This window comes from Apodemus sylvaticus, chromosome 10 (assembly GCF_947179515.1).
Source record: "Apodemus sylvaticus chromosome 10, mApoSyl1.1, whole genome shotgun sequence".
Lineage (NCBI taxonomy): Eukaryota > Metazoa > Chordata > Mammalia > Rodentia > Muridae > Apodemus > Apodemus sylvaticus.
In genome coordinates, this window is record NC_067481.1 from 106,478,891 (window position 1) to 106,495,366 (window position 16,476).

Here is a 16,476-nt window from a genome sequence, read left to right on the forward strand (position 1 = left end):
CAATAAAAAGTAAAAAAACAAAACAAAACAAAAGACAAACTCGCAGTTCTCTGTGCAGAAAGTCATGTGAGACACGCAGGATGCTGTTTCCTAGCTATGGTCTGCTGACCTACCAATCTGTACCCTCCCAACTGTTGGATCCATGAGAAACTTATAAAAAAATTCAGTAAGACAATCATCACCCAGCCCTTCCTCCTTTGCAAACTCCCTCCCGAGCCTTGAAAATCCCAGTTGAGACCACTTTAAATAACTTTTCCTCTTTGATTTTCCAGTTAAAATGACTAATGGGAAGGGGGAGAGAACCGGCATTCTGAATTCGAGGGGTGGGAACTATAAGCAGGGAGTGTATTCGTCTGCTACTGTAAGGAGATACACGAGGCTAGGAACTGTAAGGAGATACACGAGGCTAGGTACTGTAAGGAGATACACGAGGCTAGGTACTGTAAGGAGATACACGAGGCTAGGAACTGTAAGGAGATACACGAGGCTAGGAACTGTAAGGAGATACATGAGGCTAGGTACTATAAGGGGATACACGAGGCTAGGAACTGTAAGGAGATACACGAGGCTAGGTACTGTAAGGAGATACACGAGGCTAGGAACTGTAAGGAGATACACGAGTCTAGGAACTGTAAGGAGATACACGAGGCTAGGTACTGTAAGGAGATACACGAGGCTAGGAACTTCGTAAAGCAAAGAGTTTTGTTTCATTGCTCTGGCCTTCAAGGACAGGCATGATGGCTCAGTCGAAGGCTTCTTGGTAGATGAAGTGATGGCCAGGGAGCCACTGGAACCCGAGAGTCTTCTGTAGGGCCGTGTCATGTGTGACTTCATGATGAGGACTAAGCTTCCAAGTCTGGAATCATCTTTGGATGAGCCATCTCCCAGTCAAACTCACAGTAACAGCAAAGAACAGCACCTTACCTGCCGGGCATGAGCTGTCTGAGGACGCAGCTGCCTGGGCCCCTGTCCTTCCCTGGTCACTGATGGGCGGGGCCTGGGCATTCAATCTGGGCCTTCCAGAGCTAAGACACAGACACCTGAAGAACATTCAGAAACAGCAGGGCATGTGGAAGCCTTTATTGTTTTTTCTTTCAATGAGATTCTTTTATTTACTTATTTGTTTATTTATTTAGAAAAGGTCTAGGAGAGAACAATAGTGACTTGCTATCTGAGTTACATGGGTTACACTTTTTGCTCGCAATATCAGCAAGCCCCACGCAGCTACCTCTGCTCCATTGGAAACTGGCCAAGCTAGGCCATCCTTAGCACATGCTAGGTTTCTGAGCCAGCTGTAACGTAACTTACGTGTTTTGAGGACAAACACTTACTTCATTTACATTGCTATATCACACAACCTTGTTCCCATTCTGAGGCTTCGGTTTTCACACATAACTTGGACCATGCCTTCAGCCCACCGTGACTAATCTTTCTCCTGTCACCAAGTGGAGCCTACGCATTTTGGAACCTGGGGCCTCTCCTGATCTCTTACACTGTTGTAAAAAACAAAAACAAACAGGAACACGGCCAAGCACTGCAAGATCACTCTGGTTTGAAAAATTACTTTTCTTGTGCTTCCTAATAATGAGCTCTGGTATGTCACCAATCTATAAAATAATTAACTTCTTGTATCTTTTGTTCCTTATGAATTTACATATCCAATTATCTTTTATTTAATTTCTCATGGTTTTGTTACATTTACTAAAACTTTTTAATGAGAAAGTTTTCTAATTTAGTGGGCTTTGCGGTTCATTTATAACCAGTGAGTTTTTAAAGCCGGTTTCAGATTCTCAAGTGCTGCTGCAGGACACTGGAAAACTTCCTTGGCAAAATGTAGCCGCCCTGGTTATGTTGGCACCAAGACAGCTGGTCCACAGAGGCCAGAGCTCCCAGGGGAGGCAGCAGAGGGAATTCCATGGTGAAAAGGATTTTAAGTAACTCACACTCTTCTGTTCAGGGCAATTAACGTAGTATAACGTTAATTCTACCCAGTGACACAGTTCTGTGTTCTTCTTAGGAGAAGTCTGTGTCAAGTCCAGCTTGCCCACCAGGCCATCCCTCTGACAATGGGCTGGGCTGCCTGTAGCAGGAGCACACACACAGGGAAACGTGGGCTGTGCAGGGCTCCGCACCACAGCCTCCATTCTGGTCTTCAGAACAGAGTCTGCACATGCCTGAGGGGGGCTTGGTCATCAGAAAGGCAAACACAGCCTGGCGTGGACTTCCTGCATGCTGTTCAGAGCATCAGCAGTGAGGAGAGTCCTGAAAGTCACAGCCAATGATGGCTATGAAGCTACCTGTTATGATGACAGCAAACCTATGTGGCCCTGGGACGGGGGTGGGGGGTGGGGGGATGGTGGTGGGGTGGGTGGGGGTGGGGCTACTATTTGGTCAGTCAGGAGGGAGGGGGAAACTTTGTTTTCCTAGCTCTGGGAGTCATGACCACAATTTAACAAAAGCAGATGCAGTTTGTTTGAGGAATTATTAAGATCACTCTTGGGTACTGAGTTGGGATTGAGGGCAGTAGGTGTTATTGATTGTAAGTTGTCAGAAACGGTGGATTCAAAGGCAGAGTTAAAAGCTGTACAATGAGAAGAATTTACCCAAACATCATGTGGGCAGACTCACATCACAATTAGAAAACACCCATAGCTGTCTTATCTGGCTTTTAAGGGAAAGACAGTCTTCTTCTGAAAATAATTACAGATAGGACCCAACAGTTTGATTTATGTAAAGCACATCTGTTCACAAACCCGCCTTTCTGCTCAGATATTTCTATAAGGAGCTAAGAATATTCTGGCAACATGGAAGGTGACGGGCGTGAAGGCTGGGTGGACTCTGTAGGGAAGCGATCACTCCTTCAGCAGCTCCTTCAGGTCGGCCTCGACTGCCCCCCTGCTTAGCTCGTCTAAACTGTAGTAACGGTGAACAATTTTGTCCGCAGTGATGGCCACCACACGGAGCCCGTGGGTGTCTTGGCCTAGCTGGCACCCAATGGCTGATGAGACGACCATGTCGAGATTCTGGTAGGTTCCCCCGGCGTTCCTGTGGTAGTGCCCCGAGAACACAGCTCTGACACCTGCAAGAAAGGGGAAAGACATTAAAGGGGCCAAGGATTTCCACGGTCAGCTGTGGGCCTCAGTTTGATTCTGTGGATGATGTAACATTAGTGCTGACTGACTGAGGTGCATCAACTGAACTTTTCACAGCATCTCACCAGCAACGGGTCCATAAAGTTCCTCCAATGTAACAGTGGTGGAGCTCGGCTTGAGCTCAGGAGTGGAGGGGCAGGTCCCCAGCATGTGGGGGCCTACGTATAGTTCTCAGTGCATACATGCACGTGAACATGTGTACCCAGGAGTTCTCCAGCATACCTCTGAGCCTGAGTATCACAGTCTGAGATTCTAGAAAGAACAGGAGATACTGGCTCATATCCAGGAACCATACAGTTGTGCCCAGATTTTACAGTGGATGTCTAAACAGCCATGTGTGTGTGTGTGTGTGCCAAAATCAGCAGACACAGGCATGAAGCAAGAACAAAAACAGAAAGCCCTGATGACTCACACCAAACCAGAAAAAAGAAACATCTTACAGCTCATGAAGAAATCTTATGGGAAGTCAGTCCAGAATCCTCAGTCACGAGCGAGGTCATTCCAGGTGTGATTAACAGAACAGGTCTGACAAGTATTTAAAGCAAATGCCTTTTGTATCTCAGAATTCTTAAGTAAGACTAAGGTCCTTTGACAGAAAACAGACAAAAATTGAGTAGTGAGAAGCAACACACATTCAGAAATGGTTTTATTAAGATACACACCAAAAGTCACACAAAAAACCCCAGGAAAGCAAATGAGATAAGTGGCAAACTGAGATAAAGAACCAAGGAGATGAATCAGAATTCACGCCAGCTACAAAGGCGCGAGCCCACTCTCCACGGAGCTCCAGAGTAAAGCAGAATCTGGGAGGTAAGGAACAGAAGCTGGAGAAAGAGGAAGGAGAAAATAATGCAGAAGAGAATGAGAACACCGCTGGGAGTTTTCTAGAAAGATGAGGACACAGAGGAAAGAATGTCCAGTACAAAGCACTGACAAAACGTGCACCCTGATACAGAGCACAGAAAACCTGTGGCACCCGAGAGAGGACGGAGAATGAAAAGCCCAGGAAAGCCATCTTGGGGATACCATCCCAATAGATCGACATAAAGGGACCAACATCTTCAAAACCCTAAGAACAAGGAGGCAGGAACCTCAAATTCTATACCTAGCTCACCTGACACTGGAGGGGCAAAATAATAGACATGCCTAGAAATGTGGGGGGAATAATTAGATTTTACCATTTCCAAAACCTTTACTTACGAATTATCAAGAGAAACTAGTTCAGCAAAGGCTGAAATGACAACTAAGAAAGAGGGACACTGATGACTGAGTTCTGGCAAACCACTTTGGTAACACTAACTGTTTGTTAAGCTGGTGCACACCTTTATCTACTTTTTAGTTATTTATGAATTTATTTATATTAACTTTACATCCTGATCGATGCCTCCTTCCCGGTCACCCCGTCCCACAACCCCTCCTCCCATTCTCCATTCTCCCTACCCTTCTCTACGGAGAGGGTGATGTCCCTTCCTGGGTATCCTCTCACCCTGGCACATCAAGTTTCTCTGGAGCTAGGTGGTGCAAGCCTTTAATCCCAGCATTCAGGAGGCGGAGGCGGAGGCGGAGGCGGAGGCAGAGGCAGAGGCAGAGGCAGGCAGATTGAGTTTGGGTCCAGACTAGTCTACAGATTGAGTTCCAGGACAGCTAGGGTGATACAGAGTCACCCTGTACTTAACTTTTAGTTGGGGGCAGCATACCAAGGAGATGTAAACTGGACAGTGGTGGCCAGATGAACCTGGCAAACCAGTAAGAATACAGGTGCTCTCACACCATGGTGCGAGCGCGTGGTTCACACCAGGGTGTGAGCCGTGTGGCTCACTAGGCACAGCCAGGCTAGGCTAGGCACCTGAGGAATCTTTACTCTCCACAAAGAACCAAATCCTCCTGATTGTACAGACCTGAGTCTGTGGATGTGAGTGTTTCCTTGAAACCTAAAGGCTGTGTCATCTGAGCTTGGGATGTTCAACTCTCCTTGGGGACTCTCAGAAGCTGCACAGAATGCACTTCACTTTATATATATATATATATATATATATATATATATATATATATATATGTATATGTATATGTATATATGTTAAGTGCTAATGAAATCTGACTCTTTACGGCTAATTTACCATTGTAATCAGCACTATTTGGGGGTGGGGGGTGGAGGGGTGGGGGAGGGTGCCTGGTAATTTTGAGAAGGGCTTGCCGGAACAGTAGTTAGCTATAGACTCATTTCTGCTGATGTTTTAAGCCATGTTCCTCAGCATTCGCAGAGATGGGAGCAGGAGCCTTGGATGGTCAAGGGGCCCACGGAACTTACATAGTAGAGTTTACTGGGCCTCAGCCATCTGCAACACGTTTGGGCCCCCTTGTTATCCCCCAACATTCTTAGGGTTCACATTTACTATTAGTGTCTTAGGACATAATGGCCAAGTGAAAATTCTTAGAGTAGCAAAGTTATCTAAAGAGGACTAGAAATAATTGTCAGTGGGAAACAGAAATATCCTTGTGATAACAGGGAACCAACACTTTGGGGTCCCAAGTAAGAGAACAAGCACTGGCAATGTGATGCTTACAAAGGAAGGATCTGGAAGGTGGGGGAAGTCTGTCTAACAGCATCGAGACTCAATCATTCCTCCCTGAAGTCTCAGAACGTCTGTGGTTCTGAACGAGATCTGTAGGTAGCCCAGTGAGCTTGGACAGCTGGAGATTCTGGGTCTCGCTGACTGTAAGCCAAGCCCGGGCATTCTGCATCTGAACTTGCTGTCTTTGCACGGCCTCATTAAAGAGGTGGGTAGGCACCAGAGAGGCGGATGGAGAAGTCTCTTTCATTCTTTATCCTGGTGCTTCCTTCCAATGGTCCCTAGGCCACACATCTTTCCCATGGTCCAAGTGAGAACAGAGAGGTCCAAGCAGGTTAAGAAACCAACACAGAGCCAGCCAGACCTTAGATACTTGCAGAGTCAGGCTCAGTTTTATTTGGGGCCTTGGGCACGGCTGGCCTTTGCAGCTGATTCCTCAGCTAAGATGAATCACCCCTGTGGGTAGGACACTGGGGAGGCGGGGATGTGTTCAGAATGTGTCCTCTCCAGAGCAGGCCTCTGAGCTCTGCAGTGTGCACGCTGAGTCCAGGAGCTGAGCCCTCCGTCCTCTTGAATACAGGCTGAGGAGAGAAGCATTGATCCATATTCAATAGCGGAAAGGAATATATTGATATGCCATGCTTCCCTGGTGTGGGATTGATGGTCGTGGGGTTTCCAGGAATGAGGCAGAAGCTCCACTCTGCCTGTTCTTCAGTCATCTGTGTTGATGTGCTCCCGTGGTTCCTTAATGAGAATTATGGCTGGACTGATTCTGAGTTATGAGCTGCTCTCTGAAATTACTGCCAGAGAAAGGATTCCTGGCAAAGGCCTGCGCTGGTGAGGAGCTTATGTGTGCTGCTGCTATAATATTTATTTCTTCTTGGTATTAAGTCATAAAGAGACAAAAAAGTTATTTTTTTTAAGCTGCCTTGACTCAAATTCATTTGGAATCAATCAGAGGATTGGGATGCCGTCTCTGTATAATTTAATATTCTAATATTGGAGACTCCATACATTGCAGAATTGAGATGTGACAGTGTAGCTCTGGTCTGTGGGGTGGGGGCCCCGAAACTGAGGTGCTGATGACTGCAGTCTCAAATGGCTCAGTTCATTGGACAGCTTTCCTTTTTATTTTGTGTTGAGTGCGTATTTACGAAAAGGCTGTGCCTCTTTATGTGCTAGCTGTAGCAGTGAAAACTGCGTAACTCACCAGGCGTCCAGGATTTATTCTCTTTTGGTGGTGAGGAAAAGTGTGACTCACTAATGGAGAAGGGAGTAAGGGAGGTGTGCGTGTGTGTACGTGTGTGTGCATGTGTGGTGTGTGTGTAAAACCCTGCAGAGAACAGGTGCATGGACATAACTGCTCAAGGAGTGAGGTTTCTGCAGCGAGAAGCCAGGATGCCAGTGTAGACAGCCATGACTGGTGGCCCACTCTGGGCTCTTACAGTGAGGGCTCTGAGGGTTTCCAGTCGGGAAGTGTGTACATCCTTCTCAACCTGCTGGTGGGCGGCGTGGGGATGGGGTGGTTAACTACAGCCTCTCAGGGAAGGCAGTTTCTTCAGTCAGTCTGAGGAAGGTCCAAGTGCCAAGCCCCCTTGTGAAGCCACAGGTTGGTAATGCACGACAGGATACGCCGATCTGAGATGGCCTCCCCAACAATTGCTCAAGGCTCTCATAGGACCAGGCAGCAATGGGGAGACCTGCAGTGCAGGGAGTGATGCCAGCTGGGCAGGCTGTCTCCCCGTGTCTCCTGAGTGGGGCACTCTGCACACATATCACCTCTCACACCATTACCACAGGGGAGAAACCAACCCCACACAATGGAAGAATGACAGCAGAAAGGACAGGTGGCTTGTTTGGGGCACACAGCTTAGACATTGATCTGGTTTAAGCTGGCTTAGTGTATGCTCAAAATCTGAATGATCTCAGAGCTATAATCTCCATGAGGCTTCCTGGAGGCTGGATTTGAGCAGAAGAAACCTACACTTGTAGTTTTCTGACCCTCTCTGAACTGGCATATGAAGGAAGTTACTATTGACCACACTGATGCAGAACTTATGACCTGCCAGACACTCTCATAGGCAAGCAACATGCTTTAAATACATTCCCACCTTTGCCTCAGGAGGGAAGGGGGTGCAGGTATGACCTCAGTTTACACAAGAGAAAAGGAAGATCTTGAAACACCCAGCTTTTAGTGTTGAACAGGGGGTGGCTCAGGGCCAGGATCTTAACCAGAAACAACTGGCCTGAATACCTTTAGGTACATAAAGACTGGGGAAGACAAAGAAAGCTCAAGGAGGACTTCAGAAGCCACAGGAACCAAACTTGGACAAAAGTTCCTGGCCTCCTGGGAGCTTCTGAACGCACTCCCAGCACTTCAATCCTGCTGACACGGAGCCTGGGACAGAAGCTCTTCTGTGGGGTGGAGCAGGGGGTGGGGTACAGCAGCAGGGCTCAGCACGCATGGGCTGTCCCAGTGAGCAGAGGAAGGGTGAGCTGGGTCGGGGAAAGGTCGAAAAGACTTAAGCAGAATGCCAACCCCACAGCCGCCATCTTGTTAGACACACAGAAGAGGCATCACCACACCCAGCCTTTATCTGGTTCCACTTCATCTCCATCTGGTGTTCGTCTGAGTGGGAACATTCCACAGAGCTTCTGAGGACTGTTCCTGACCTCCCTGACCTACAGGGGGATGTCAGCTTGTGTGGACCCCGGGACCACTCAGTTCATTGTGTGGTGTCAAGGCAGAGGAAGGGTGTAAGCCCCAGGGCACGTCAGTGAGCACTGACACCCTGGGAGGAGGGCAGCTGTGCAGGGAAGTCACACTGTTCAAAAGTCTGCCGACAGTAGCCAAGCACTCAAGAGTGCAAATCCTGCGAGTCTCCGCTTCTCAAGATGAATGGAAATGGTGACCATGCTCGCGAATGCAGCTTACAGAAACACGGGTGCTGCTCATTACCAGGGGATGGCAGGATGCGAGGCCCATGGAGAACACATCTCCAGTGAGTGGGAAGTCCTGTACAGAACATTCCTCCACTGCCTGCTCCTTACATCTTAAAACCATCTCTGGGCGGCCTGGGCATCTACTCAGCAAGCTGGAGGCCCCACAGTACTGGCAAAATAAACATCACCCTGAGGGGCTCCAGCAGGCCTGAGCATGGTAAACACGGCGATCACCCCCAAGGTCTGCTCCCTTCTTTGGCCACTGACCCATTCCTGAAACTAAACACCAAGGTCCTGCCATCAAAATTCATTATGTGGCTACACTGACTAACCTGTCCAATCAGGTCTTACCAATTCACCCTACCACAGACTTCTCCCTTTCTCCTTAACAATCACCTGCTGCTGCTGCTGCCTGCCTTTGCCTGATCCAGAGGGAGTCCACTGCAACCCCCCTCGCTTGCCCCTCTAGGGTAATAAATGTCCTTTGTGCTAAGAATCTGATGTGTGGGTATGTCTTGTCCTGACTGACTTTAAGAGCCCTCCAACCCCATAAATGGACCTACTGGTGGCCGGAGAAATACAGAAATGTGCATAGAACCAGCATCCAAATTTTAACAAAACAAAACTGGCTGGGCTTAGGTGTATGCCTCTAATCCCAGCAAACAGATCTCAGTGAGTTCGAGGCTAGTCTGGTCAATATGACAAGTTCCAGGCCAGCTAGAGCTACACACTGAGACCCTGTCTTAGAGACAATTGCTAGAAGTTTGACTGAATCTGTGTATTGGTTTTGGAAAGAGCCGCATTGCCTGTGTGCAGTGCTGCAGGCGTGGCTACGTCGTGCCTTCCCACTTCCTGCGAGTTTGCGGCTCTCAGGCAGGCCTGGACACCAGGCTGCTCTCTGGCCTCTGCATGGCCACGGGGATTAAGTTGTTCTCACAGTTTGACTTAACAATTGTTTGCTCAGAGTATGTAAGAACACAATTGATTTTTGTCTATTATTAGCCTTACAGTCTTGGGACCTTACTAAAAATCTTACTAGTAACTATTTTGTAGATTTCTGGGATTTGCCAAATTATAAACACAAGCACCTGGCAGTAGGTGTTGCTTTAATTCTGCTTTTGAAGCCTCTGCCTTTTCTCTGCCTTTACAAGGGTGAAGGTGTCCAATAACCTTTAAAGAGGCACATGGTTAAGAACTGAGGCATCCTGCTTTGACAGGATTTACTGTTTTTATTGCTATATTTTCAGACTTGACACAATTCAAAGATTCATGTCCTTCTTCAGAAAAAAATTTAGCTAAACTTCCGACCAAGGTTGTGAATTTGGTAACAAAAATTTATTTCTCCAGTGGCAATCTTACATGGAAGGTATGTGAAGGACAACACACAGTGGGTGCCTATTACCCAGACATCTAGGTGCTGCTGCCCTACTCCAGTCAGTCATCATACTGACAGCTGATGTCTGACTCCTGACCGAGCCCCACCGCTCACTACGGAGGACACTATGGTGTCCAGCAGTCCTCAGACAGGCTGCTGTCCAGTCTCCGCCTGTGGGAGCTGCGCTGCTCAGAATGCAAAGTTGTCTCTTTCTCAGGAGGTTCCCTTTCCTTGAAGGCCAGGAGGAGGCACAGCCGTCCAAGCAGCTGAATGAACTGCTCAGAACAGACAGATACCCTGCTGAGACTCCTAGAACTGGGGAGGAGAAGGAAGAAAGGCAGGGGTAACTGCCAGAAGGCTTTGAGGTTGCCATATCGGGGAACGAGTACCAACCAGACTGTGCATACACTTTGCATTTGCCGAACTACATGACAGTTAAGTGAATATCTCAGAAAAAGGCAATCGATAATAGTGATTGAAGACCTACTTTGGCTCAGGTACTATGAAAAAGCTTTGGGACATGTTATTTCTTAACATGAAAATTCCTTAACATTCTTTTTTGTTTCTTCTATGAATAGTCTTAACAACTACTGTTGCACAAGGTGGGCGTCTGCCCTGTCTCCTAGGGACCCGGCTGGGTCAGGTCCTAGAGAGCTCACCTTTCTTATCTCTGCTTCACTGTCTGCAAGAGCTATCTATCTAGCTCAGCCTTGTCCCAGAGTTTGCTGCTAGGGACCACACCTCACACAGGTACTAGCAAGACCTCAGGAGATCACAGTGCTGTGACTGCGGGACACATACAACACGCAGCAGGTAAGTGACGAGGCTGGAGGCTTGATGGCCGCCCGGCTTCTCGCCAGCTCTGCCCAAGTTAAATACATCAACGCCTGCTTTTAAGTCAGCTTGCTCTCTCTTGTTTTGACTGCCTGCAAAAGGAAATCATGCCTCAAGAAAGAGGAGTAAAGTGTGGCTGTGTGCACATGTGAGCACACATGCATGTGCACGTGCACGCACGCTCACACACATGCACACACATGTGCACACAAGCACATGCACACACACCTCCAGGAGTTGATAATGGAGTGACTGCTAAGAAGTGGTTAGCAAACAGAAGGCAGTGGGTTCATATGTGTGATTCAGGCAGCTTTCCCTCCAATAGATCTGCAGTATCTATGTAAGATCACACACACATGCAATATCCCTCAAAACCAATGTAAAGCAACAGGGTACATACCCTGGGAAAGGGTAAAGACGTTCCTTTCACGGACACATTCTAACAATGTGAATGCAAGCCTAAGAGTATTTCTGTGTCCAGGACAGAAGAAGACCACTAAAAACACAAGCAGATATTGGAAAAATATAGACTGTCAAGGCAAACCCGACATCAACAACAACACAAGGAGGAGGCAGGGGGGTTGGGGGGAGGGCTAGTTCTTAAGTCCCCTTCCTACCTCAAGAGTTCTTTCCGGACTATTTGCACACATCTGGGATGACAGAACTACATACAAATGCATGCGGATTTCACAAAGTAGAACATGCTATGCCAGCATGTGCGATGTGGTGTTTTACACTCAACAACACGTTTTCTAAGTGCTCTGTGCAGAAACACACAGCTGTATGTCAGAGCTACCCTCTAAAATACCGGAAACTGTATTTTTGGTATATAAAAACTAGGGAGTTGAGATTATCTTTTTGTATTTTAATAAAAACTGTTGTCATGGAAGGCAGGTAGCTTAAGAGTCTTTCAGACTCCCTGGGACTGCTCAGACCTAGGCACTTGGTGCCAACTGTCAGGGATCCCAGGGTCTTTAGGTGTTGGGGTGAGGGGGTGTCAGGGAGGAGCTTCTTGCTTCAATTCACTGGTCATCATTAGCACAAGATTCTCTTGGTTTCCGGAGGTACATAGCACCCATCTGCCCCACTTCTGCATGGCTGAGGGTGCAGCAGAAGGGTGCGAGCAGGTGTCCTTCAGATCCAGTGGTGGGTGCCCGGTGCACCCAAATGCTTGCCTCTGCTCACCAGGCAGCTGCTTAGATGCTGTGATTAACTGGCCGCTCTGGCACACACAGCCTCCTCTTGGTGGCTTCCCCGCCCCCACCCCTTCACCGTCTCCTTTCACTGGATGGCTCTCCTCTGGGTGGGAAGAAATACCTCAGTTGTGCAGCGGCCTTCACCCAAGGCCACTCATCCTGTATAACCTATAGGGATTCCTTCTCTTTCTTCCAAGGATTTCCCACCATTCTTTCACCTAAGAATTAGCTATGAAAATTATATTTATCTTGCCTCATCTAAACATTAATGAAGTTGCATTTTAATGGCAACTAGCCGAGTTCATGCTTCTTGGCGACAGAGAGGCAGTGAAGAGCAAAGACCAGGGTGTGTACAGCTTGCCTAGGACACAGTAGGTTCTTCTGTAGAAGTTTCTAGCAAAGACTGGACAAAGATGTTGAGGTTAGTGAATCCTGGGGTGGGTGCGGGGAGTCGATGTTTCTGTTTGGAGCATGGTTTTCCCCATGCCGGGCCACAGCACACACACTTTAGGATGCAGAACAGTCTTCTCCGTCCTCTGCAGCCTGTGAGCTGTCTGCTCCAGGGTAGAGAGTGGACCTGGGGAATAATTACTCTCCAGAACTCAGAGGTGCTTGGCAACTGCCACAAGTCTGCTGCCCACACAGCATGGTTGGCACCCAGCACCAGCCCCTAGCCTGGACTCTGTGGTTAATTACAGTCCTGCAACCTGCAGTCTTCCTGCCCCACGTCCTCTTCTCCACAGCAGATGATGCTCAACTTCAAACTGATTACCTGCTGGATGCGCTGCGCATTCAAATCCTAAGGAAGGGATTCCTTCCTTCCTTCCTTCCTTCCTTCCTTCCTTCCTTCCTTCCTTCCTTCCTTCCTTCCTTCCTTCCTTCCTTCCTTCCTTCTTTCTCTCATGTCATTAGTCTTTGATTGCCAGGGGAGCAGTGTCAGGAAGGCATGCGCTCTGCTTACCTCTGTGGTGCCAAGCTGGGTGACAGGGTCGTGCTTCTACATCTCCAGGCTTGCTTTCCTCATTTGCAAGGCAGGCTCAGCATAAATCACCCAGAGTCACCGAGGAAATCAAGTGGGAACCGATCGGCATGTGGCTGGAGGTCAGGGGATATGTCGCATGGCAGGAAGCTGTGTGTCTGTCATGTGGTTAAGCTTTGCTCAGTAATTATATTTTTCATATCCTTCCTATCTATCTGATCAGGAGATTTTTTTTCTTCAGTTGCACAAATTACATCTTTCTCGCTATTCATAATATCCTCTTTAATTTTAAAAGAAGATAGCAGGCTTGGAAGGGATGGAGTGTGGGGCAGGTGTTAAGGTTTCAATCCAGAATGGACAATTTCCCACACTTTTCTTACGCCTCCCATGTCCTGTCTTAAACACAGCTGCCAGGACAAGAGGCTCATTAAAAAGATGGTTTTGACTAATGGTATGTTCATGTATCAAATTGGAAATCTATCCAAAAATACTAGAGGGGGTAGACAGAGGTGGCTGTGAGCCACGAAGGTGAACCTTGCTCAGTGTCCATGTGCCAGGAGTGAGTGCCTCTGGCCAGAGCTGGGGGAGATGAGAGCCGTCACATGTGAGCACCTTGCCAAGTCCACTTCTGTTTAAAGACGTGGCGGAAGACAAACTCCTACCAGGGGTTCCTTAAAGAACACATCAACACGTTATGCATTAGAATGCCCATCACACAGTACTTGCCTCGGGGCTGCAGGAGCCGCCCTAACGTCCCTTCCAGCCCATTCTCCTCTGGGAAGCTGCTCACATGCTCCCCTTCACTCTCAGAGTGCTCCTGTGAACTCCCGTCAGCTGCTCTTTGACTCTAGGTGTGTTAGGATATTTTAGCTCTTAGTGGCTACAGTGTCTCTCAACCAAAGCAAAGTTTGTGTCTGTGTTTAGCTGTGATCTGTGTTTCCCAGAGAAGAAAGGGAGGCAGGTGGGCCACCTCCTCCCATTAGGTGAGTGCAACCGCTTGAGGTTTGTTTCATGAAGGGCTGTGCTCCCTTTATCTTCCTGGGATTGTAGCTTTTGTCTTCAACAACATAAAATAGTGTCTAAGCTCTAATCCAGGGGATGAAATGACTTAACAGTTTTCTTGGAAGCCTCACCTGCTGAGGCTTCCAGAATGGTCATGAGGCCACATTTAGGTTCAAAGAGGGTGTTTCGGCCTGACTGAAAGCCTCAACAAACCAGGCACAAAATGGGGCTCGGCAGGTTTGCACTGGAGAAAATGGATCCTAGAGACTGAACAGGGCAACCTGATGAACATGCAACCACATCAATTCTAGGAAAGCATTCAGGGTACTGCTCACTTTAGGAACCTCATATGGCTCCTGTCCTGGGACATCAAACCCAGTGTCTCTTGGTCTGCAGTGGCTGGGCACCTCCGTGAGAGGAGGGCTGGGCACCTCCGTGAGAGGAGGGTTGGGTACCTCTGTGAGAGGAGGGCTGGGCACCTCCGTGAGAGGAGGGTTGGGTACCTCTCATCCAGTAGAGCTGTTCTGCAGCTCTGGCCTCTATTACCACTTCTTTCCCTTTTCAAATACTTGATAAACTTCAAAAGAATAATTTTAATTAAAAAGTTTATGTGTATGGGTATTCTGCCTGCATGCATTCCTTAGGATCACGTGGTGTCCAGTGCCCACGGAGGACAGAAGAGGGGTTTGGATCCCTTGGGACAGCTGGGAGCCACCTTCGAGATCCTGCTCCCTCCTTGAGAGGTTTTCCTTCTTTGCCCTGCAGACATGCTAGCTAGCTGCCCCCAGATCCACGGTCTTTCCACCCCCCACCCCCCCCGCTTTTGTTCTCAGAAAGGCCTGTTCAAGATGGCTGAACTGAACCTTGGTGGAGGCAGCAGTGGGGACCGTCCCCCAGGGCCTCCACTGCGTTGAGAACTCAGAACAGAGACATGGGAGAAGTGCTGGGTTCTAGGACATTTTCTTTTTCTTTCTTCTTTTTTTATTAGCTATATTCTTTATTTATATTTCAAATAATTTTCTCTTTCCTGGTCCCCCCCCCCCCCGCGCTCCCCGAAAGTCCCATAAGCCATCTCCCCTCCTTTCCTGACTCCAGGGGATGTCTGCTGGGAAGCCCACAGCAGTTCAGCATCCTCAGGAGGTCCAGCGCTGGAGAACAGCTATGCTGGACGGCAGGATGGAGGTCTGTTTAGACGCTGGTCACCACCAGCTGCAGGCAGCCTCTGCGTGTGGCACGTGGACCCTCTTACTCTCTGGACTGGGTGATGTGGAGGTTTCTGTTTCACAGCACCCAAGGGAACTTCATGTTCCATTAGAACAGCGACTCTCATTCTGGGGTGAGCAAGTTTTAAACATTGTTTAGGGTTGTCTTTGGAAGCTCTTGTAAATGCCTGGTATCTGTGAGTCCCAGAGGTTTCCTGGCTGGGCTGGGGTTGTACAGCTCAGGGTTTGGTCACTGGCTGTGAGTTCACTGGAGGTCACTGGAACTGCCTTCCCTGGTGCCTACGTTTAGCTGAGCCCAGGTGATAGTACGGTTCCTAGCTGGAGTAGAGAGGACGGGGGTGGGGGGGTGGGGGGGCTGGGGGTGGGGGGTATTGGGGGATAGGGGGGCTGTCACCTCCAGCCACACTCACAACAACAACAGTGATCTGGAAGTGAGAAATGGACAATGCACACTGCAGGCTGAGTGTGGGCAATCAAACCCCTGAGGATGAGGAAGCAAAGCTCTCTGGTTTAGATGGCAGTCTGTCTTCATGGTAGAGGACTGCAGCGTGGGGAACAGTGATCGTGGAATTTCTCAACCTCTGAGTGGGTAAGCACTACCCTCAGATAAAGTATCAGCGGCTATCTTGTGACCACCCACCATTGCTTTTATGGCCCATAAGTGAAGAATGCTTCTTCTGTTTCTTCCTGGTCACCTGTAGCTTCTGTAAGGACTCATGCAATGGGCTCAAACCTGCTCTGTCTGCCTCTTCACAGACACAGTTTGTCAACTCATGTTCTATATACTTTGGTATAGGATTTATTTTTTAACGTTGATGCCCTGAACAAAGTCAGGACTCTAGGAGGAAGGACAAAAGATAAGATCTATCATAATAGATTCAAGAAGGCCATCTTCCCGCAGAGCATTGTTTTAAATATAAAAGATAGAGATGAATACAAAACCTAAAGTAACACATCATTCACACAGCTGCCACCCACAGACAGCATGCAGCGAGCCCTCACTGTACCCACAGACACATTCAGCGAGCCCTCACTGTACCCCCCCAGACAGCATGCAGCGAGCCCTCACTGCAACCCACAGACAGCATGCAGTGAGCCCTCACTGCAACCCACAGACAGCATGCAGCGAGCCCTCACTGCAACCCACAGACAGCATGCAGCAAGCCCTCACTGCAACCCACAGACAGCATGCAGCAAGCCCT

General features: G+C 48.4%; 1 protein-coding gene across 1 annotated transcript in view; it reads right to left on the reverse strand.

Annotated features, from left to right (window-relative positions):
* Nucleotides 1–1,046: 1,046 nt before the first annotated feature.
* The window catches only part of Cpped1 (calcineurin like phosphoesterase domain containing 1), a 109,023-nt gene continuing 93,593 nt past the window's right edge, over nt 1,047–16,476 (reverse strand). Inside the window, exon 4 of the mRNA XM_052196711.1 lies at nt 1,047–3,079. Within this exon, the coding sequence (XP_052052671.1) occupies nt 2,853–3,079 (227 nt within the window). The 3' untranslated portion in view covers nt 1,047–2,852. The remainder of the gene's footprint in view (nt 3,080–16,476) is intronic.